Genomic DNA, 23364 nt, shown 5'->3' on the forward strand with positions numbered 1-23364 from the left:
AGCCAGTTACAGGCGGCTCAGCTCCCGGCGCTGGAGCAAGCAACCAAACACTCGCCTGGAAATCGAGAGGTTCCTAAACTGACGCATGCGCACAGCTCGCGGTCTCCCTCGGCCTTGCCTGCGCCTGCGTAAGGTCATCCGGCCCGCCAGGGGGCGGGAACCAAGTGCTTACCCTGATTGGCTGCGGCTGAGTAACCCGGAAGTGGTCACGCTTCGGGGCGGAAGGCGGCTGCGGGTTGGTGGCTGCGAGTTAGAGCGCGGTGCTAGGATGAACGCCCCTCCGGCCTTCGAGTCGTTCTTGCTCTTCGAGGGCGAGAAGAAGTAAGTGGAGGCCGGCTGGGGCGGGGACGGTTGTGTAGGAGCCTGCCGGCTGTCAGCTCCTCCCTGGGGAAACCGAGGCGGGCTTTGCTTTGAGCGTTCTCTTCTGCTCAGTGCGTGTCTGCCCCACTTCGGACAGTGGTGCGAAGCATTGGCGAGTGCATGCATTTGCAGTGGGGGAAACGGAGGCCCCGGGACATTGAGTGATTTGGCTCATGATGATAGCTGTGAAGGGACAGAGACACAGCTCCTTACACTCCTCAGCAACCTGAGGATTTCCCCTAGATTTTCAGGGATCCTGACTTAAGCCAAACTCGGGTACGTGGCTCCACGCTAAAAAGAATCTTGGTGCTCTAAGTCTTAGTGAAGCAGGATCGGTGGGTTTTATTAAAGATGTTTTAACATGGGCTTCAGCAGGAGGGTTCAAAGAGAGGCGCTAAGAAAGTAAGACACGCCTAAGTTGGGTGTACGTGCATTCGGAGAGTAGGGGAAAGTACAGTGTACTCAAGTGGGTACAGGCTTAGAGATTAAGCATTTGTCTTTTTGTTTTTGGTTTTTCGAAGTAGGGTTTCTTTGTGTATCCACCTTGGTTGTCTTGGAACTAGCTTTGCAGACTAGACTGGCCTCAAACTCAGAGATCCAACTGCCTTTACCTGAGATTAAAGGCCTGAGGCACTGGCTCTGTCTTTGTCTTTTTTTTTTTTTTTTTTTTTTTTAAGATTTATTATATATAAGTACACTGTAGCTGTCTTCAGACACCAGAAGAGGGCATCAGATCTTGTTACAGATGGTTGTGAGCCACTATGTGGTTGCTGGGATTTGAACTCATGACCTCTGGAAGAGCAGTCAGTGCTCTTAACCACTGAGCCATCTCTCCAGCCCCATGTCATTGTCTTAATGGTAGCCAGATACACTCTATTGGTGACTCAGAGTTTGCTAAGAACCCCTTCTCTCTTGTGTGTGCCCCTTCTTGGAAGTCAGCTTAGTCTCTATCTCAGGAGGAAAAAAGTATGGAGGTGTTGTGCCAGGAAGCGTTCCTGACCCCCAAAAGACCACTAAGGAGCCGATTCTGATGTAACAGCATTAGGGCCTCTTTATTATAAGCTTGGGTTCTCCAACTCAGCCCTGACACAGCAGGACAAGGGAAGTCGGAGCAGCCTCGAACCCAGGACAAGGTTTTCTAGGGAATGGGAGTGAGAGAGTATCGAGCCTGGGAGGCATCTAACTGAATGCCTGTTGTAAGCTCACACACAGGTGGGAAAAACATTGCTGGGCTGGAGAGATGGCTCAGCGGTTAAGAGCACTGACTGCTCTTCCAAAGGTCCTGAGTTCAAATCCCAGCATCCACATGGTGGCTTACAACCACCCATAATGAGATCTGATGCCCTCTTCTGGTGTGTCTGAAGACAACTACAGTGTACTCACATATAGTAAATAAATAAATCTTAAAAAAAAAAAAGGTCACTTTAGAAGAGTTCAATTCCCAGCAACCACATGGTGTTCACAACTATCTATGATTGGATCTAAAGCCCTCTTCTCGTGTGTCTGAAGACAGCAACGGTGTACTCACATACATAAAATAAATCTTAAAAAAAAAAGAAAGAAAAGAAAAAGGTGTCCAAAGGCTAGACCCGTAGCTCAGTGGTCCAGGGCTTTGCTCAGCATGCTCGAAACCCAAAGTTCAATTCCCAGTAGCACTGGGGTGGTGGAGCTTACAGAATGATGGCCTCGGGACTGCCTTGATTGTTAGGGGGCTTAGGGACTAAGTGTTTCCGGGCCCCCCCACCCCAAGTCAGGGTTTCTCTCTGTGGCCCAGGTTGGAAGCCTCAGACTCAAGAGATCTGCCTGCCTCTGCCACTTAGTGCTGGCGTCAAAGGTGTGTGCCACCACTACTAGTTGGTTCTTGTCTTCTAAGTAAGAGTTTACTCAATCAAGAGCTAGTTTGAGGGAACTGTTCATCAGTGGGAACGGGCTAGGTACCTTAGTTTCTGAGGTAGTGGGAACAGCCCAACTTCAGTTTCAAGAATGTTTGACCACAATGGGGATATTATGACCCTTAGGGCACAAGGCTGGATGTGGGCTTGAGCTATTGCCTCTGTCTCTTTCTAGAATCACCATTAACAAGGACACCAAGGTGCCCAACGCCTGCTTGTTCACCATCAACAAAGAAGACCACACTCTGGGGAACATCATTAAATCGTAAGTCTCCCCATGCCCCAAGGCTGGGGGCCTCTGCTGGTATCACCAGGGCTCTGTAGGCCGAGCACACTATGACAGCCAGTGTCTTCCATTCTCTCCTCTGTGCCACAGTTAGTTCAGGTACTTTTCCAACCTGGTCTGACAGGTCTGTTCACAGAAGTTTCTGTGTTGGCTTTCTGACACGGGCTCTCCTGTAGTGTAGGCTAGCCTCAGACTCACTATGTAAGAGGATGACCCGATTATAGACTCCTGACCCTCCGGCCTCCCAGCTGCATGTTGGCTGGCCTGTTATGTAATGTGAGACTGTGCAGGCAGCCCCAGCAATTGCCTCTTGGTCTTTTCATCAGGGAGCTCTAGCAAAGCAGGATTTCATTTTAATGAGCATTAAGAGGCAGGTGCTGGTATTGTGGAACACACCCTTAATCCCAGTACTCAGGAGGCAGAGGCCTGGAACTTACAAGTTCAAGGCCAGCCTGGTCTACATAGTGAGTTCCAATATAGCCAAAAGAGACCCTGTCTCAAAAATAAGGAGGGCCAGGAGAGGCATCTGCATTGATGGTAACTTGTGATTACTGCAACTCTTCTTTGGCTTCCAACTTTTTTCTGAGGCAGGATTTCTCTGTGTAGACCAGGGTGGACTCCAAGTCAGAGATTCGCCTGCCTCTGCCCTGAGTGCTGGGATTAAAGGCGTGCACCACCATTGCCTGGCTAGCCTTCAACTTTTTTTTGTTTTTGTTTTTAAGATTTGTGTTTATGAGTACACTGTAGCTGTACAGATGGCCGTGAGCCATCATGTGTGTGGCTGCTGGGACTTGAACTCAGGACCTCTGCCGGCCCCACTCACTCTGGCCCAGCCTCCAAGTTTTTAAAACTTATTTTGTGTTTTTTTTCCTTGAGTGGGATTGTCAGTGCCCTCTAAGGTACTGAATTTCCTGGAACGGGATTAGATGGCTCCCATGGAACCTGGGTGCTGGAGATTGAACTTGGGTCCTCTGTAAGAGCAGTAGTCAATTTAAAAAAGAAAAAAATCCTTTTACTGAATGTTTTGCCTCCATTTGTTACTGTGTGTGCCTATTACCCATGAAGGTCTGAAGGCATTCGAAGCTCCAGAGCTGAGGGTCTAGGCTGCTAGGAGGAGCCAGCATGAAGGCCTGTACCACACTCACTTATTCACCATGCAAGTGGGGGCTCCTTTGGTTAGCAAGCCTGCCGGGTGTGCCCTCACTGTGAACTCTGCCTTCCTCAGCCAGCTGTTGAAGGACCCACAGGTGCTGTTTGCTGGCTACAAAGTCCCTCACCCCTTGGAGCACAAGATCATCATTCGCGTGCAGACCACCCCAGACTACAGTCCCCAGGAGGCTTTCACCAACGCCATCACAGACCTCATCAGCGAGCTCTCCCTTCTGGAGGAGCGATTCCGGGTGAGGAGTGTGGGGGGTTGGGAGGTGCGGCGGCTGTGAGTTATGTTGTATGATTTAGTAGTAGAGCTGCCCCAGCACACTTAGAATCCCCCAATGAGGGGCTGGGGTGTAGCTTGGTCGTGCAATGTTTACCTAGCACAATCAAGGCCTTGGCTACAATCCCTAGCACCAAAACCAGAAAAGAAAAAAAAAAAGCTCTCCCTCCCTTTGCCAGTGGCTAAGTGGGGCTAAGGCCCCAGAGACTCAGGGCTCTTGTCTAGCAGCCTGGCCATTCTTCCCAGGGTTGGGGCCCTCGGTGCAAGGTAAACCTCTCTTGAGGTCTCACCCCACTATACTTGTCCCAGTTGGCTCTGTCCCCAGCTCTCTGCAAGCAGATGCCACAGGGCGGATGGGTGACGCCTTTGGAGACGGCTCTGCTTCCTGTTGTGTTCTCTGGAGTGCTGCATTTCAAGGACCAGAGGCTTGGTGCCCCATGATCCCAACATGCTGGGGTCATGCCAGTGTAGTCACTGCCTTTGTCTTCTTCAGGTGGCCATCAAGGACAAGCAGGAAGGAATTGAATAGCAGCTGGAAGAAGCACTGCTTAGTGGCTGTAAGGCTGGCGTGTACGTCCTCAGGGCCCTTCTCAGTCCACCACAATGGTGACACCCACTTTCAGCTCTCTAGCTGGGCGCGGGACACTGCCCCACTCTGTACATAGACTATTATTTTCCTAATAAAGTAGAGCAGAAGAGCGGGCTGTGCGGCATGTGGACTGTCACTCAGACCCAAACCACAGGCTGGGCAGAACCTGGGGCTGCTGGGGCTGCTGGGCCTGCCTGAGAGGAACCTCAGTGAAGCTTGTGTGCTACGCTCATTTCTACTGGCCTCCACTCCACAATAGAGAATTTAATAAAAAATACTCACTGGTACAAATCCCTCTCCCACTAGCCCAAGCTAACAAGCCATGTCCTGACACACCGCCCTGTGCAGGCAGGCTAGCATCTCCTCCAGATGGACACGATGTTGGAGTCCGTCAGGGCAGTGAGGTAGGTAAAGGCTGCATTGGCCACAACTGTGTTTACCATGGTCTTGGTCACTGGTTGGCCCAATGCTAATGGCTGAGGCCACGTCAAGATCTGAGGAGGGAAAAAGAAGGTGTTAGGCTCCTGTCTCCCCAGCAGCAGCCCCAAGGGATACCAGGCTGATATCTGCGGGCTGCCAACATCACCCCAGTACCTGTGTTGGGGGTTGCAGAGTTGTTGCCAATGGAGGTGGCTGCTTCAGTAGGTGTTCAACATCATAGATCCACACACTGCCTTCCTCGTCCCCACACAGCACGAGGTTTTTGTCTGCAGGACAAGTGGGAGCCTAAGATGGGGCGGGGGCGGGGTGGGGGCGGGGCGGGGGCAGAAAGGGAGTGTAATGGAGTGGGCAGGCTCACCAGGACAGGTGCTGAGTGAGAAGTAGGCCAGGCTGGTGGGTGACCACTGCAACCTGGCCAGGATGACTACGGGCAGTACAGACTGGCTGCCCCGGCCTGCCCACGTCTGGCTCCAACTCCACAGGTAGATGGTGCCCTGTCCACTCCCTTTGGAGGCTGCAGAGAGAGGAGACAGGAACCCAGGCTGACTTTGTGCCCAAGCCAGCTGTCCCCAACAGGTGCCTCACCACCCTTAGGCTAGGCCCCAGCCCGCCCAGGGTGTCCCAGCTGGGCTCACTCACCCACCACATCTTCATTCACAAATGCCAGCCCGTCCACTCTTTGTCCCGACACCTTGGAGTCCTCAGAGAAGACGAAGTCCACCTCACACACCCTGCAGAAGACACTAGCCTTAGGCAGGCACTAACAGCCAAGCCTTACCCGCCACCTCACCCAAGAAGCTGCATGGTCCTGCTTGGGGCTTGGGCCCAGAGCTTTAGCTTTGGCTTACAGGGGAGTCACAGGGATCAGCACATAGGGTCACCAGGGCTGGACATTCTGGGCTGTTGGCCAGGCAGTGCTTTCAGTGCCCCCTCCCCGAGTCCAAGACTGACAACACTGTGTGAAGGGAGGGGCTCACTGGTGTTGGCAAGTCATGTCAACTTAAGCTTTCCCTGCAGTGGATTCCCTTTGTAATCCCTGAAGGCACAAAAGTGCCCCACCCCCACCCTGCCCCCCTTCACTAATAGCTGTTTTCTAACTGCTACGAGGGCCATTCCAGCCCTCAAGGTAGGAAAGTGGCCAGGCCACAAGATAAAAAAAGTCCTACCAATCCCGGACCACACTGGAAACACCCCATCCCCCAACCCTGTGGTCTGCCCTGTTCTCTGCTGCTTCTGGCCTAAGCAGAGGCAGCCACCCATCTCCGGTTTTCCCTCCCAGCTAGTCTTGGTGTGAGGTTTGTTGTGGGTCGTGACTCTGTGGTATTCCTTGGCTCCAGGATGATACCTTTTGGAGTAGAGCTCTCACACTCTGACAGGGGAAACCATCCTGAACTGAAGCACAGCTGTTACACCTGCACTGGGGGAAATTTCCCAGCATTCAGAGCTGCATCACTACATTTGGTGCCATGACTCAATGGGCTCTCCTGGTGCCTGTGCTCCGCCTTGTGGTCTGAGCCACACTGGGACCCTATCCCTCACCTCCAGTCTCTCACCTTCCAGCTCACTGATAGCTCAGCATCCATCCCAGACACCTGAGGCAATTAGGAAAGTTTCCCCTTTGGTCGCTGAAAAAATTTCCCTGTATCTAAGGAAGTGACCATTGCGTGCCCAGTAACCATTATGTGGTACTCTTGAAGTGGCGGTTCCCCTAGCCAGTCTTTAAGGCCACGCTGGCCCTCTTCACCTGACTCCTCCTACAGTATACCAGTCTGAACCCCAAGACCCCAGATGGAAAACAACGCCTTACGAGCTGCAACTTTTCTCAGAGTTTCCATGATATTAGGGTCAAACTTAAATATCTACAGAAAAAAACCTGACTCCACAGTTGTCTTGGTGGCCTTCGAGGTGTACCGCCGGAGAGGTACGGAGAGAGAATCTCTTATAAAAAATAAATCTCAATAAAAAAGCCTATGGCCAATGAACTGAGGCAGGAAATAGGTAGGGGGACACTGGCAGTAGGAGAGAGGATTCTGGGAGATTTGCCCAGGAACACTGAGGAGACAGTTGTAAAGCAGCCACATAGAGGAGCTCAGGAGAGAAAAGGGAGATTTGCCAGATGCTGAGGGATGGCCGTACCCAGCAGCAGCTGAACTCAGGAGAGGATGGAGGAGACTCACCCTGAACTTTATGACACATGACTAACCATGGGGAAGACAGTAATTTAATGGGTTAAATAAGTTACAAGCTAGTTGGGAAATGACCCAAAGCTTGTGGCCTAGGCATTTATTAATAGTCTCAGAGTTGTCCTTCCATGAGCAGGGGTGGAAAACGGGAAAAATGGTTTTATTTTTTACAGATATGAAAAAACCTTGAAAACAAGAACATGTGATTATGGCTCAGACCTCTCAGCAGGCTCCCTGACCCGGAGCCTCGGATCCTCCATGCCCTTGCCTCAGAGGTGGACAGGGGGTCTCTGGCCCAGGCCAGTCCGAATCCTCATAAACCACCTGGACCATGCCCAAGGTGCCATCAAGAAGGGCACTGGGGTTTTTACTGCCCCCATGTCCCTCATGGCACGGGGACATCAAAGCCCAGACGGCCCTTCAGCTGACCTCCTTGGTCTGCCTATGGCTGACTGAGGGGCCCCAAGCTCCCCTGGCCTGACTACCACCACCTTTGACCATCTTAGGTGGTCATCATAGAGAGCAATCAATCTCCTTCCTTCTGGACACCAGGGTACTGATCAAGTTCTAGGGACCCACCTCTCCTCATTCCTTCTATTGTTGGAGTAGGGGGACAGCCTTGTCAGGCCCACCAACCCCCACTACATACTTAGTTGTATATTTACGCCCAACCCCCTCACTCATTCCTCCCTAGCGGTACCAACCCATCCTACTTCTTTCTGGGAAGGGATCTCCTAGCCAAAATGGGAGTCTCCATTTCTTTTGCTTCCCCCATCTGCGTGACCTCAGGTTTGCCAGCCGTTCCCCTCCTCCTCTCCAAACCCTACACCGACACACCTTTTCCGACCTGCCTCTCAGGGAGAGCCCTAAGCATGGGGCACCTAAAACTCCTCTACAGCCAAACATCACCCCTTCTTATTCAATTACAAAACCAACCAAATAAAACCCTGGCTCAATACCCATTTCCTCTCCAAAGCTGCAGGGGACACAGGCCTCAAGTCTCTGCTGGCTACTTACACTCTTGGACTCCGTCCTCTCTTCTCCACTGCCCCCACACAAGGCAGCCCTCAGACCCTTATTTGTGTACACACTACCAAGCCATTTCATAAGCTTCAACAGGCCCTCCTCCAGGATCCAGCCCTACATCTTTCTGAACTGAACTTGCACCTTTCTCTCTCTGTTACAGAAAAGTAGGGATATGCCCCTTAGGGTCCAGTGTCACCAACTTGGACTTTCCTTTGCGAACATGGCATACTTATCGAAAAAAAATTAGACCATTCTATCCAAGGATGGGCACCGTGTCTGCAGGCCCTGGCTGCAGCTGAATGTCTTGGTTTTTGTTTTGATTTGTTTTTTGTTTTCAAGACAGGGTTTCTCTGTGTAGCCCTGGCTGTCCTGGAACTAACTCTGTAGACCAGGCTGGCCTCGAACTCAGAAATCCACCTGCCTCTGCCTCCGAAGTGCTGGGATTAAAGGCATGCGCCACCAGCCACCACCAGCCACCACCGCCTGGCGTGGCTGAACTTCTTATATGCGAATCAAAGTTAACCTTTCAGTCACCTATCACTCTCTTCTCTACTCACCATCTGTCCACCTCCTGACACACAGGCTCTGCAAACACTCCCCTCTCCCGAGTTCTCTCTCCTCAGGAGCTCCTCAGGGAGCACACACCTACCTTTCAGCCATGCCCACCTCTTACCATATCAAATCTTATCCCTGACCAATCCTGGAATACTCCTCATCTCATTCCTGCATCGAGACCCTCAAAGAATGATTGCCTCATGACACAGCACATGACACTATAGTGGCTGAAGCGCAGGCCACAGACCAGCACCTGAGTGAATGCTCTTACTCACACCCTCTAACTAGCAAAGGGGCAATTCCTAAGCCTTTCTACTGACTCGAGGATGCTTTTTCACATTCTCTTATCACACATAGCTATGTGGCTGGGGCACAGACTGCTAACAGCTGATGGAGGGGCCATAACCAATTCACATCAGATTCTGGCCTGCTAGAGGCCTCCCACCTTCCCACGCCCATAGGAACTGTCCACTGCGGATCGCACCAGGAAAATAATTCCAATATCTCCAAGGGAAATGACTGAACTGGGAAGGTGGCTAGCACTGTGGCTCTCAGCAGCCCGGGTCCTCGTGCATGCCGGAGGGCACTCATTTCACAGCCCACATCTTCACCGTCACCTGCATGTACTCAACATCAACCATCCTAACTTTCCACCCTCACAGCCAGGCTTTTTGTCTCACTTATCACAACTTATCTACAGTCTACCCCTGAGGATCTGTCCTTTCTAAAAACTGTAACAGCTTCCTGTAAAATCTGCCAAACTTGTAATCCCACCTATGGGCTTCAGAGTTTTCCTTTCCACAGATTCCTGCTTGGGTTAGACTAGCAACCCTACCTCCCCGCCACGCCCACGGTTAGACCTTTTGGATGCCTTTTGGTCCTGGAATACACATTCTCAGGATGGGGAGAGGCTCCCCCACTAATAAAGGATCACAGTGCTCCATATCAGAGTCCCAACCTCCCTTCAATCAGATATGGCCCTAACCTCTCAAACGTAGCTAGAGCCTTTAACATCCTGTGGTGTTGCCATATCCCCCACCATCCCTAGGCTTTAGGCAAGGTCAAATGAACCAATCAGTCTCTCAAAAATATTCTTAATCAAACTTTCCCAAAATCTTCATACAGACTGGTGGCACCGGTTCATGAACCCTTGCCAATCCGTCAGGGGGTTGGTTGCGTCATGGCATGATGACTGAGCGGTCCAAGTCATCCCCTTTCTTGCAGTCTTGGGCATAATTGCTGGCATCCCCACTAGAGCGGCAGGGTTGACTACCTCCCGGCAGTCTACCTCAGACTTTCCTCTCAGCTCACCCAGGAGCTCCAGCTGGCGGCTCAGGCCATCCTTATCCTCCAGGACCAAACAGACTCACACAAGCTACCTACCATAATGTTACAAAGTCAGTGAGGATTAGATTTACCAACAGCAGAGAGAGGTGGTCTTTGTCTCTTCCTCAGGGAGGAACTTTGTTTCTATGTCAACAGTCAACAACCAACAACTCAAGGGGATATCCAAAAACATAAGAAAAGACGCCTCTGGCCAATGGTTCATTGACAGTCCGGTATGGAATCGGACACTACCCTCCTTAATCGCTCTTTCCTCTCCTTTATTATTATTATTTTTTTTTTGGTTTTGTTTTTTTTGGGGGGAGAGGGGATTTCGAGACAGAGTTTCTCCGTGTAGCCCTGGCTGTCCTGGAACTCACTCTGTAGACCAGGCTGACCTTGAACTCAGAAATCCGGCTGTCTCTGCCTCCCAAGTGCTGGGATTAAAGGCGTGCGCCACCACTGCCCACCTCCCCACCTTTTCTTAATCCAACTAATTGCACCCTGCCTCATATACTTCTTGCCTAGATTTCTTCAAAAACGGATACAAAAGATTTCTAATCAGACTTTTCAGGCTGGAGAGATGGCTCAGCGGTTAAGAGGTCCCGAGTTCAGTTCCCAGCAACCACATGGTGGCTTATAGCCATCTGTAATAGGATTCGATGCCCTCTTCTGGTGTGTCTGAAGACAGCGACAGTGTGCTCACATACATAAAATCTAAAAAGTAAAATTGGTGAGCCCTCTCATTAGCTGCTGTTACAGGGTTACTGGCCTCAAGCTACTGAGCCAGAGACCCGCATCACAGAATTAACCCTGATGTGAAGACCAAACTTTTCCCAGGGACCTCCATGCCCCTAATAAGAAGGATGTAGTTTAATGAACCCCCAACTCCCACCCTTGACTGTTAATCAGCAGTAAATAAAAACAGGAGGAATGTTGACTATTCAGGCCTTTCCCTGCTACGGACTCCTTTTGTATACTTTCTGAACTTTGAAAGTCTTCAAGTTAGGAAGGTCAGACCCTCTACCTGAGACCCAGGGGCCAGGCCCTGCCCTCAGACTTCCCTCCAATCGCAGGCCACCCTGGAAAGCTGCTCCCCTGGCCCTACTTCCCCTCCCCCTCCCCGATGAAACTCCATAAAAACCCTGTGCTCTGCCCAGTTCTCTGCCGCTTCTGGCTGGAGCAGAGGCTTGACGCCCTCCTGGGTTTTCCCCTCCCATTAAGTCTCTGCTTTGAGGTTTGTTGTGTGGTGTGACTTTGTGATATTCCCTAGCTCAGAACTGCCAAGATGCCTTCCCCAGAAGAGCGGTAACACTTTCCCTTGAGCAGTTTTTGCTGGGGAACCGCCCCCTGCAGAGCACAACTGTTACACTTTTGCAGAGGAAATGTCTGCAGCAGGAACACAGCTGTTAGTTACACTTGCACTGAGGAAACATCTCCAGAAGCTAGAGCAGGACTCCTGTAGGGGAAGCCTTCCGAGCTGCAACACTTAAAACTGGCAAGATCTCTAGGACAGCTTGGTGCCCCGAATTTGACCTCCAAAACCCATGTAAAGGGAGAAAGAGAAGCAACTCCAGTAAGCCCTCAACTTCCACAAGTATCCTCTACTCACCCCCCACACACACACATGTCGAACAACAAAACCAAAACCCATCTACATAGTGGGCTCTAGGCCAGCCAGGGCCACACAGTGAGACCTTGTCTTAAAAAAAACTGGGTGTGGTCCCCTCTGGGAAGACATGGGCCCGCCACTACATAGGCATCCTGGCATCTGCCCAGAGGAGCAACTTGGGCTAGGGAAGCATCAGAGGATGGAGCAGGTGAGTCCAAGGCATGGAGAGTGCACAGAACCTAGAGAGAGGAGGTAGCCAAAACTAAACAAAACCAAGCCAAACCCTAGGGAGGATGGACGAGCAAGGAAACCTATGTCCACCAAGCGGCTGGATGGCCACACCTGCCCTACTTCTACTGACCCTCTGGAAGCAATATTCCTGTCAGCATCCTGTATCCTTTCGAGGCTGTTCCTTATGCTGAGAGTGGTACTGATACAGGCCAGGCAGGAATCTGTGATGAGAGCACACTAGGTGGCTCAAAAGGTAACGGTGCCGCCGAGCTTGACGACCGCACCCCAGGAAGGAGAGAAACAACTATTGCATGTTGTCCTCTGAGCTCGCATGCCACAGCATGTGTGCCCTGGTCCATAAAATAAGTCAGGTGACAGAAGTAAGTGTAGTAAACTTCCTTTTGCAGAAAGGAAGCGCACCTCACACTGCCGTTTGAGTCTCACAGAAAGAATGCTAGTGAGGACAGACTAGTGGGGGGCAGGGAGTGTCCCTGGATGGTTTTCTTCTTCCTAACATAGCCATATTGAACACAATTTGCTAAACGAGTGCTGGGTAGGCCTTTAATCCCAGCACTGGGAGGCAGAGGTATGTAGATCTGAGTTTGAGGACAGCCTGGTGGTCAACAGAGTGAGTTCCAGGACAGCCAGGCTACACTGAGAAACCCTGTCTTGGAAAACCAAACACTTGCTAAATGAGGGCAGTGAGATGGCTCAGGTTAGCCCTGCTGCACAATGCTTGTGAGCTGAGTTGGGACCCCTGGAACCCACATCAAGATGGAAGGAGAGACCCAACTCCACGGTCAAACCAAGGTACAAATGCCACACACACAAAAGATAAACTATAACTGGAGATTGCTCGGGTGTGGGAGGCAGACTCCCCTAAGGCTTCTCGGATTGCTGGTTCTCTGAATTGAATTAGGGACAGTTAATATTCAAATTGCCCCTCCGTAACAGGCAGCACAAACCAAATTCTGTTGACACCACAGGCCACAAACCTCAGTGCCCACTGCCCCCGAGTCTCACTCCTCAGGGACATTTCCACATGCCAAGCCAAGGTGGTCCCTCAGCCTTCCCCAGTCTCAGCCCTCATCCCACTGTCCTCTCAGCAGAGCAGTTCTCTGAGAACTCACTTCTCAATCGCCAGGCTGCACTCTCAGTACTTACCCTTCCCATGGCGCCTTACTTGGTTTTTGGACATGATCCCATGTAGCCCAGGCCAGCCTCCAAGTCTCATGTAGCTGAGGATGATCTTGAACTTCTGATGTTCTGTGCCTCTCAAGAGCTGAGGTAACGGGCATGTGCCGCTGCACCTAGTTTATGTGGCCCTGGGAGCTTTGAGAATGGCTCAGCCCTCTACAGACATGAGCCTTAGCCCTCATTTGTAATGTCAAGCCCCCAACCCTCTCCCTGTGGGGAGGACCGCTGTGCTGAGCTGTCTCAGGCTTTCCAGAAATGAGCCACTGAAGTTCATCAGCAAATCGTCTTCCCTGAGCACATCCTGTCTCCACCACTCTCACTGAGTCTCACTGCTCCTTCCTCACAGACACATGGACATCAATCATGCTAGGGCAGGAGGGTCACACACTGAGTGACAGGACTAAGGCTCAAGTGACTGGCTGCAGGGTGGTGAAGATAACGCCCCAGAACACAGCATCTGGGCAGTCCAGCACGCCCAGCTCCGGGGCCTGGCTTTGCAGGCATCCCCAGCATCCTCACCTTTGCTTCTGGGGCTGGTCTAGCCGCACATCCCAGCAGCAGCAGCCGCCCTCACAGCCAGCCAGCAGGAAGTCATCTGGGCAGGTGGCAACAGGACAGAGGCGCAACGGGACGGAACCGCAGTTGAGTGTGAGGAGCTGGCTATCAGCGTGTAAGGAAAACTGTGAGTCATGGGCCATGCACCTCACTCCAGCAGTCTTTCCTCCGCCAGCCCAGTCCACAGCCTCACCTAGCCTGGAACTTGTAATCATGGCTGGGCAGCCCAATGTCCCAGAGGATGATCCGTTTGTCATAGGAGGCGGCTGGGGAGCAGATGGAGGACAAACATAGCCCTGAGAAAATGCCATCTCCTCTTGCAGATTGACTGTGGGTCCCTCAACCAGCTTATCAGAGGCAGAAAGGGCACACTGTGACTAGGAGAAGAACTCCTGGGCCCACAATCCCCACGGTCCTGCCTGAACCTAGTGTGCACAGCTTCACAGCACATCTGTCTCCTCGGTTGAGCTCACCGCCAAGGGGCAGGGTTAAATCCCCTGGTCCCAGGCGAGATGCGGAGGAGCCCAAGTTGCTAGGAAACTTCAAGGCCATACAGCATGCTAGAAATAAGGCTGGAATGGAGATCCTGACTGGCCAAGAAGCTACCTCACTTCTGAGTAACGCTGCCTAGACCCAGGATCCTGAGCCCTGCCGCCCCAGAGGAGACCCAAAGGCCACCAGGGCTGAAAAGGCTGCTGGGAAAGCCCAGAGGCAAGGGTCTTACTGAAGAGGTGAGTCTCATGAGTGGGGCTGAAGCAGAGGGTGGCAATGGCCTTCTTATGGGCCCGGATGACGCTGCAGCAGAAGCCCGCACGCACGTGGAGCAGCCGGACCATGCCCCGAAGGCCTGCAGCCGCCAGCATGTTCCAGCGCTTCTTGTGGCCTGCCTGGGTGACCACTGAGAGGGCTGTCCAGGCCACTGAGAAGAACTCCTGAGGGTAGAAGAAGGACACAGTCATGAGCAGGGAATAGGAGGCAACCTGCCTGAAAGGCTGGTCTGGGGCAAGGAGCCACGGAACCAAAAAACAAACAAACAAAAGGCTCCCAGGAGGGCTGTGGGGGCTGAGCGCTACAGGAGCGCCGGCCTGGAAGCCCCCAGCGAGGAACTGGGAGACCTGAGACTCTGGGTTCCATCCCCACCAAAATAATTAGAGTCACAGGAAACAGACATGGACCTCCAGCCTTAGGGCTCTTGTCCTCGAACCCCCAGTCTTCAGGAAGGCGACCCCAGCACTCACCTCGCCTGGTACCTTGTATTTATGGAGTACGAGGCCTGTCTGGCAGTCTATCACGCAAACGGCCTCTCCGCCACATGTGGCCACGGTCTGGGATGTGGCCCCGGAGTGTCCTGTTTTATGGGATCAGCCACAGAAACATCTTTTTTTTTATAAAGCTCCTCCCTACCGTCCTCCTTCCTGGCCTCCTCGCCTCTCAATTATTATTATATATATCTATTTTTTATTCTTTTGTGTGGCACAGGGAATAGAGTCCAGGGTCTCACACATGACAGGTGAGGCTTCCACCACCACACTATATCCACAGCCTCCTTTCTACCTTAAAAAAGACACACACATACAGTGGCTATGTGATTATGTACCTGTGTCATGACGGGGTATGGGCTTGTAAGTACAGATGCCCACAGAGGCTGCAAGAGGGCATCAAATCCCCTGGACCTGGCGTTACTGCGGTTGTGAACTGCCCACGGTGGACGCTAGCAACCAAACCTATCCTCTACAGAGCAGCATGCACTCTTAACCAGGGAGCCATCTCTCAGCCTCTCTCTCACTGAGTTTCCCAGGTATCTTTCCACCTCCCGTCTCCTGCTGAGCACCACCCTGTGACCCACTGCCCATCAGCCCAGCACGCACCCTCCTCCCGGGCCGGCTCAAAGGCACAGGCCCACAGCTGGGTCTCCAGGTCCTTAGGGCTGTTGTTTCGGCTATGACACTGCAGGAAGTGCAGGGGTTCCAGGTGTAGGGCAGCCTGTGGGGGCACAGGTGGTCACGGATGCCCCTGGCCTACTCCCCCTGGCCTGCTCCCCCTGCCTCCTGGGGAGCTTACCTGGCCTCCGTCAGTGTTCCCAGGACTGTCTTCAGTCTGGGCTGGAGGGAAAGCACACGCTTGCTTGCTGGGAGGGAGGGTGACTGGGTCATTACCTGGCCGTTTTGAAGCCACCTTTCTGGCCTGTGGAAGGAAGGGGACTTTAACCATGTGACCATGCCCCAAGGTCCCGCCCCCTGACTACACACTGAACTATATACCCTCTCAGGGGCATGGAAAGGAAGAACTGAGCCACGGGGGGACCTCACTCCATGTTAGGGTTGGGCACTTAACATGTTCTCCAAGAGCCTAAAGGTTAAAAGGCTGGGTTACCAGCCTACGGGGCTACTCTGGAGTGCAGTGAGGTGAAGGGACTCGGACATCCCTTTGAAGGGGGCACTCGGACACTGGTTCCCTTTTCTCTCTTTGGTTCTTGACTGCCACGAGATTCACAGCCCATTCCCATAAGAGACACAATATGTACAACCTTAGAACCAAGGAGGTACGAGCCGAAATCGTAAACCCAAACCAACCATTCTTCCTTGTAAATCGATTACCTCAGGTATTTTGTCACAGCAAGGAAAAGCTGACTGCCATACTTGGGCATCACCTGAGTTTATGTAGAGGACCTGCTGTGCTCTAGTGCAGAAAGGCCCAGGGCCCTCCCAGCCATGTGGGTGGAACCACTCACCCTGAGCTTGGAGGCTCCTGCAGCCAGGGGATGCTCCACTGGTACCCTCGCGTCTTGCACCTGGGCCCCACCTGAGGCCACCAGTTCCTCAGCGATCATCCGCACCTGGGTGAGGCCAGGCCATCAGCGGGATGAGAACAGTCTCAGGGGCCATTACCCCTCCCCAGATACCTGCTCACAGGAAGCTTGTGCCTCTCGAGGTAGGAAATGGCCTCCTCAGGCATAAGTGCTACCTTCTTGGACCCAGCCAACCCCCCACAGTGCCCCAATCCTTTACAACCAGGGAGGGACTTCTCCAGGACAACTGAGAGTCAGGAAGACCAAACCCCTGTCACAATGCCCCTCCAACCCCAATCTCCACGACATACCCGCCACTGCGTGAACTCCATGAGAGACTCAGGGCCGTAACACACATCCCTGACTGCAGATCTCATGAAATCAGCCTGCACCTTGTCAGTTTCCTCTTCAGGGCTCACAGAGGCTATGAACTTCTGCCAGTGAGCTGTAACCTGCCATAAGAAGGACCAGAACAGGCCCCACCCAGCCTGCATCTTCTGGCTGTACGCAGCACCTCCACTCTGCCTCCTCCCGACCACACAGGAGACTGATTATATACCACCTTATTATAAACTACTCAATATCTGGTATTTAGACTGCTACTAGCCTAAACTGAAGTCACATGACTTGAAACCAGTCTGGTTCAACTGGGCATGGTGGCGATCCCAACACTTGGGAGGCTGAGGCAGAAGAGTCCTAGGTCCTCTGTGCTATATAAGCAAGACCCTGTGTCAAACCCCCCAAAAAACAAAAAACAAAAAGAAAAACAAAACAAAAAAAACTCAGCTCACTGCAGAGTCTAGCTTCCCTGGTGTCCTGCTGTGCTTGCTGTATATCTTGGAGACAAGGCCTCCAAATACAAGAAGGAAAAATAAAACAGAGTCAACACCTCAGACGAGGCTGTCTGGGCAAGGATCTCTGTTACACAGCTCCAAAAAATCCACTTCTGTCCCCCTCAATACCCAACCGATGGGACCAGGGACCCCACCCCCACCCCACCATCCTTACCCGGTTGGTCAGTTCCCGATCTAGGTTCTCCACCTGTGAGCAGGTGGAAGCAGTGTCCTTGCCATTGACCTTACGAAGCTTGGGCAGGAGGAAGGAGACTTTGAGGTTGTCACTGACCTAATGGAAGGAGATATAACAGAGAGCCGGGAGTAACAGACACATGCCCGTAATCTCAATGTTTGGGGAGAGTGTGGTGGGGACGCTTCAATTTTGATGTTGGTCTGGGTTACAGAGCAAGACTCTTTGCCTCAAACGAGCATAACAACAAAAAACCCAAAAGAGGCGAGTACGTAGCTCAGTGGGCAGACTGCTTGCTTAGCAAGCACAAAGCCCAGAGTGTGATCTCCAGCACAGCATAAACCGGGCTTTGTGGAACACGGTCAGAACTCAGGAGGTCTGAGGCAGGGGGAGCAGAAGCTCAAGGTTATTCAGGGACCCACAGTTAATTGGAAACCAGCCTGTGCTACAGGAGACCCTGTCTCAAAACAAAACGAAACCGGGGGTGGGGGTTGGGGGAGTGGGAAGTGAAGCCCGAGTCTGCCCCACAGAGTCCTGGGCCCTCTCACCGTCAGGAAGGGGTTGCCTTCTAGACTGAGCTCCTCGAGTTCCGGGAACTGGTGCAAGCCAGTAACGTCCCCTAGCTGGTTGTTGGTACAGCGAAGGATGCGCAGGTGGGACAGGCCCAGGTTAGCAGGCAGCGTCTCCAGCGAGTTGTTAGAGAGGTCAAGCTCCTTCAGCTTCTTCAGGCGCCCCAGGAGATTGGGATCCAAGTGTTCTGAGAGCAGCTCCAGCCCAGACAGACTGGGGTGAGGGCAGAGATGGAAAGCTTAGGGGCCGGGCCAGACCCTCCCACTAATCACCCCATCTGTCCCAGAGGGATTTTCACCAAGAAAGTTCTTGTGTAAGCATGGGCTTTTTATTTATTTATTTATTTATTTATTTATTTATTTATTTATTTATTTATTTTAGACTTGTCTAGCCTGAATTATGTAGACTAGGCTCGCCTCAAGACTTAAGAGATCCGATCCTCCACAACTCATTGTGTAGTCCAGGACTCTCCTGCCCCTACCCAAGTGCTGGGATGACAGGCATGTGCCACCCTTTGGGGAGCTGTTCAGGTGTTGATAGGGATGGAACCCTAGGGATATTCAGGCTTTGTTCATGTCTAGTAAGCAATGTATCAACTGAGCTATGCCAACAGTTCTAGCTTCTTCGCTTTCTAAACTACATTTCTATTTATTACAGTGTCTGTGTATCTGTGTGTGGTGTGTGTGTATGAATGGGCACAGTCCAAAGTGTGAGTAAGGAGGTCAGGTTTTTAGGGAGCTGGTTCTCTCCATTGTCTGGGTTCAAGGGACTGGACTCAGGCTTGGTGACAGGCACTTTTACCTGCAGCATCATTTCTGTGGCCCGTCTTCCCTCTTTTAAAGAATACTTTGTTGCTGGGCATGGTGGCACAAGCCTTTAATCCCAGCACTTGAGAGGCAGAGGCAGGCGGATCGTTCGAGGTCAGCCTGGTCTTCAAAGCCAGTTTCAGGACAACCAGGGCTTTTACACAGACAAACCCTGTCTCGAAAATTAAAAAAAAGTTGTTCTTTTTCTTTTCGAGACAGGATCTCATACTGTAGCCCAGGCTAGCTTCCAACACATGATGTTAGTCGAATACCAGATCACATAACGTCTTTAGAACCTAGGGATTTCAAGTTTCTTCTTGATTGTTTTTACTTTTCCTGCTGGCCCGTTCCGTGATACCCAGCATCCCTCAATATCCTTCAGTCTTTCCAGTCTCCGCAAGGCTGAGGGCGTTCGCTCCAGGTTTACCTGACGCCAGGCTGTGGCTGCCAATCTCCCACATCTCCGCTAGGCGCGAGATAGAGATTCGACTAGGGCTCGAATCCCGAAAAACAGAATAACCGCCACAGGAGGAGGAGAGGGAGAGGTCTGAGCCTTGTATTCAGCCCACCGAACCACCCTGGCGGGGAAGGAACCCCACGTCCCGGATCCGCTTCAATCCCGCCTAGTCTTACTTCAAACTCTGAATCTTCCCCAGCTTGTCGGTCTTGGGTCGCCCACGTTGTAGGAGCAGCTCCGGCGTGAGAGGAGCCATGGGTGGCCGAGGGCTCAACCGAACCCGCGCCTCCACGAAATCCGGTCGCTAAGGCCCGCCGCCGGGGAGCCCAGGAGGTAGCGCACTCTCTGAGAGTCCGGAGCGACCGGAAGGAAGCAGAACGCCAGCCGCACGCCCCAGCTCCTGCTTCTGCGGTGACTACAACTCCCAGCGGCCCCCGCGCCTCGCGCCTGCGCTCTTAACTGCTCGGAGGACGCTATGGCGGCGGCAGCGGCTGAAGCTTCTCATTTGCAGGAGTGCGGTTGTAAGGGCATCCGGACTTGTCTTATCTGCGAGAGACAACGCCAGGGGGACCCGCCCTGGCAGATCTCCCTTCAGGTATGGGCTAGGAAAAGAGTCATAACCAGAAAATTTATTCATCGTAATGGGAAACTGAGGCCCAGCTTGCCTGTAAAACAGCGAAGGATCGAAGCCTCGCGGTAGGGGAGTTGCTTGGAGCGCTTATATCTTCAATATTCACAAAACCCAAAAGGTGGACGCTTCCCAGGTGCCATCAGCTAATGAGTGTAAGAGCGGAGAAATGCTGGTGCACGCTGAGATCTCTGCATTTGAAAGGCAGAGAGGCTGGAAAGTCAGAAGTTGAAGCCAACCTCAGCCACAGCAGGTTTTAAGAGTTACCTTGGAAGTAGGAAAGCAGCTGTAACACATCATCTGTGATTTTGCCGGGGGGCAGTGGCAAATAACTTGGACTTGATACTTGGGGGTCTGGTTGTGAGTGAGCTTCCGGAGCGCAAAGGAGACCACATGGGCATGGTAGGGAGTGCTGAATACTAGGCCGTCTGTATTGGAAACTCTTCTGAAAGCCAGGGAAGAAAGACAGAAAGGGAATGAGCGACTTAAAGACAGCACAGGCTTTGATTTGGAGGGAAGTTTTTTGGGAAAACAAACCTGTAAGAATCAGCTTTGCAGCCGGGCAGTGGTGGTGCAAGCCTTTAGTCTCAGCACTTGGGATGCAGAAGCAGGCAGGTCTCTTGTGAGTTTGAGGCTAGCCGGATCTACATAGAGAGTTCCAGGAAAGCCCATATTGAAAAACAAAAACAAATCTGTCTTACAGGGTTGTAATAGGGTCAGAAGGCAGGTAGGCCAGAAGTATGTTTCCCTTTTAGCTTTCTGTTGACCATGGCTAACACCTTCCATCAAAATGGGCAATGGATGAATGAGTGAATGAATGGATGGATGGATGAAAAATAACCCCAGAGCATCTGTATGGCCCTGGCAGCTCTGTAGCAAGCCCCTGGGATGCATAGCCAGGGGAATGCTTGAGTAGAGGCCTGGGATAGGGGCTGTGGGTGGCTGAGGTGACACTTAAGAGATCAAGGGGGCCCAGTGTGTTCACTGCACAGGCAGGATATAAAAAGAACTCGAAATTCAAGTTTTAGAAGGATGCTTTAGAGGAAGCTGGGAAGCCGGCCACGAGTCACTCTGTCAGTGCTAAAATGCCCAACATCTTGTGGAAAATGGTGTGAGGTGCCTCACCAGCAGACTGAGTACATGATCCGGTATGTTCCTGGGTCTATGTGCAAAAGAAAGTTTTTTGTTTTAGTTGTTTTCTTTAGTTAGAGGCCCCACCATATGCTAAGATTGCAGGCATATGTGACCATGTCTGGAGCATAGCAGTGTTCAGAGTGACCAAACACCCAAGTCTTTATTATATCAACTGGTGAGTTAAAGAGTGGGCAGTGTTGAGTGTTGGTGCTGGCTTGAGGGAGTTCAAAGATAGCTACATAACACGTTTAAAACCAGACTAAGCTAAATAAAAGCCTGTCTCAAATGAACAAAGGAAAGAAAGAGGCAAACAATAAATTAATAAGAGAATTTTAAAAATTGCTGATATCCATATGGTAGATATTACCTTAGAAAGGAAGGAAATTCTGGCATGAGTTCCATATGAATTCACCTTGAAGACATGATGCTAGAAGAAAGAAGCCAGTCACTAGCTGGAGGCATGATTTGGAGGTGGAGCACCTGCCTAGCACCACCCAGTGTGGGGCTGGAGAGGTGGCTCAACAGTTAAGGACACATACTGCTCTTGTAGAAGACCTGAGTTTGGCTCCCAACACCCAAGTCAGGAGGATCTGCCAGCCCCAGAGGAATCTGGCGCCCTCTTCTGGCCTCGGACAGCACATGTGCATTGCCACACACATAATACAAACATAAGATGTTTTGTTTTGTTTTGTTTTTAAAAAAGGAGCTGGAGAGATGGCTCAGCAGGTAAGAGCACTGACTCCTCTTCTGAAGGTCCTGAGTTCAAATCTTAGCAACCACATGGTGGCTCACAGCCATCTGTAATGGGATTTAACGCCCTCTTCTGGTGTGTCTGAAGACAACTACAATTCACATATAATAGTGAATGAATCTTTGAGCCTGAGCGAGCAGGGTGGAGTGAACAGAGGTCCTGAGTTCAATTCCCAGCAACCACATGATGGCTCACAACCAACTGTACAGCTACACTATACTCATATTCATAAAAACAAATAATTAAAAAAACAGAACCTGCCCCAGTGAGGGGCTTGGGATGGGCCTCCGTGGTAGAGAGTTTGCCTAGGCCCTGCGTTCCCGGGATCTCATGTAGCCCAAGCTGGTCTTAAGCTCACTATATAATGAAAGATGAGCATGAACTCTTGACGGTCCTGCCCCTGCCTCCTGACTGCCAGGATCACAGACCTCTACCACCACACAGGACTTTTGCTGGGGATGGAAGCAATGGCTTCATGCATGCCAGGCAGGCACGGCAATGCCTCTGCCTCTCTTTTTAACTTTATTTTGTGTGCATTGGTGTTTTGCCCATATGTGTGTCTGTGTGAGGATGTTGCATCTCCTGGAATTGAACTTACGGACAGTCGTGAGCTCTCCCGGCCCTCTGGAAGAGCAGCCGGTGCTCTTACTCAATGAGCCCCTAAGATGGCGTTTCTGCTATTGCACCTCTTAGTCTCAGAGGAGGCAAGAGCAGGGTTGAGCAGGATTGAGGAAGACACACAATCCATGGCTTCCAGTGAACATTGCCCAGCCCCTGGCCACCCAGACCACAGCCTTAGGGTTAGCCCTACTTCTCAGGCTCCTGATGCAGGCTCCTGTCCTTTTATCCTCTTGCTCCTAAGGGGGCAGGCGATACCCACAATGCCCAAGGAATAGTGCCCACATCCCCCAGCCTCAGGCCAGGTCTTCAGAGAACAAAGACACAAATGAGAGAATGAGAATCCCATGCTTGCTTCAGAGGGCTGCAGGCCTGAGGCTGGGTTCAGTCTGCATCACCCTGCAACTCTAGGCACTGCTCCAAGTTGCTTCAGTTCCAAGAAGACATCAGAATTCCGGAGGCCAGTGGCACATGTGGCTGTTGTGGGTCTTTGCTGGTTCCAGGGTGCTTCTGTTTGGGGTGGATGTGTGTGCAGGTGGGTGGGTATGCAGGTGTGTGTGTATACAGGTGTGTGTGTGTGTACAGGTGTGTGTATACAGGTGTATGTGTGTGTAGGTGGGTGTGTGTGCAGGTGGATGTGTGTACAGGTGGAGGACAGAGGATAACCTAGATGCCCACCTTGTTTTTGTTTTAAGATTTATTTATTATATGTAAGTACACTGTAGTTGTCTTCAGATGCACCAGAAGAGGGCATCAGATCTCATTATGGATGGTTGTGAGCCACCATGTGGTTGCTGGGATTTGAACTCTGGACCTTCAGAAGAGGAGTCAGTGCTCTTACCCGCTGAGCCATCTCTCCAGCCCCTGCCCCCTGCCCACCTTGGTTTTTCTTTTCTTTTTT

General features: G+C 51.8%; 3 protein-coding genes across 4 annotated transcripts in view; 2 read left to right on the plus strand and 1 right to left on the minus strand.

Annotated features, from left to right (window-relative positions):
- The first annotated feature begins 203 nt into the window (after positions 1-203).
- On the plus strand, positions 204-4673 carry Polr2j (RNA polymerase II subunit J). Its single transcript, XM_031338264.1, has 4 exons — positions 204-321; positions 2428-2517; positions 3764-3938; positions 4467-4673. The coding sequence occupies exons 1-4, from the start codon at positions 269-271 to the stop codon at positions 4500-4502; spliced, it is 354 nt and encodes a 117-aa protein (XP_031194124.1). The 5' UTR covers positions 204-268; the 3' UTR covers positions 4503-4673.
- Positions 4674-4806: 133 nt separating this feature from the next.
- On the minus strand, positions 4807-19759 carry Lrwd1 (leucine rich repeats and WD repeat domain containing 1). Its single transcript, XM_031338260.1, has 15 exons — positions 19509-19759; positions 18048-18282; positions 17482-17598; positions 16785-16925; positions 16417-16521; positions 15747-15869; positions 15554-15668; positions 14924-15033; positions 14410-14617; positions 13879-13951; positions 13650-13790; positions 5643-5734; positions 5362-5517; positions 5157-5269; positions 4807-5056 (listed from the first exon to the last, which is right to left on the minus strand). Exons 1-15 carry the CDS (start codon positions 19586-19588, stop codon positions 4916-4918), a joined length of 1950 nt encoding a protein of 649 aa, XP_031194120.1. The 5' UTR covers positions 19589-19759; the 3' UTR covers positions 4807-4915.
- The window catches only part of Alkbh4 (alkB homolog 4, lysine demethylase), a 7535-nt gene continuing 3258 nt past the window's right edge, over positions 19088-23364 (plus strand). Inside the window, exon 1 of one of the 2 annotated variants that reach the window (XM_031338262.1) lies at positions 19088-19927. In XM_031338262.1, coding sequence (XP_031194122.1) covers positions 19808-19927 — 120 coding nt within the window. In that variant the 5' untranslated portion in view covers positions 19088-19807. The remainder of the gene's footprint in view (positions 19928-23364) is intronic. The other variant, XM_031338261.1, reaches the window with a different exon arrangement.

Source organism: Mastomys coucha, unplaced genomic scaffold (assembly GCF_008632895.1).
Source record: "Mastomys coucha isolate ucsf_1 unplaced genomic scaffold, UCSF_Mcou_1 pScaffold22, whole genome shotgun sequence".
NCBI classification, from domain to species: Eukaryota; Metazoa; Chordata; class Mammalia; order Rodentia; family Muridae; genus Mastomys; species Mastomys coucha.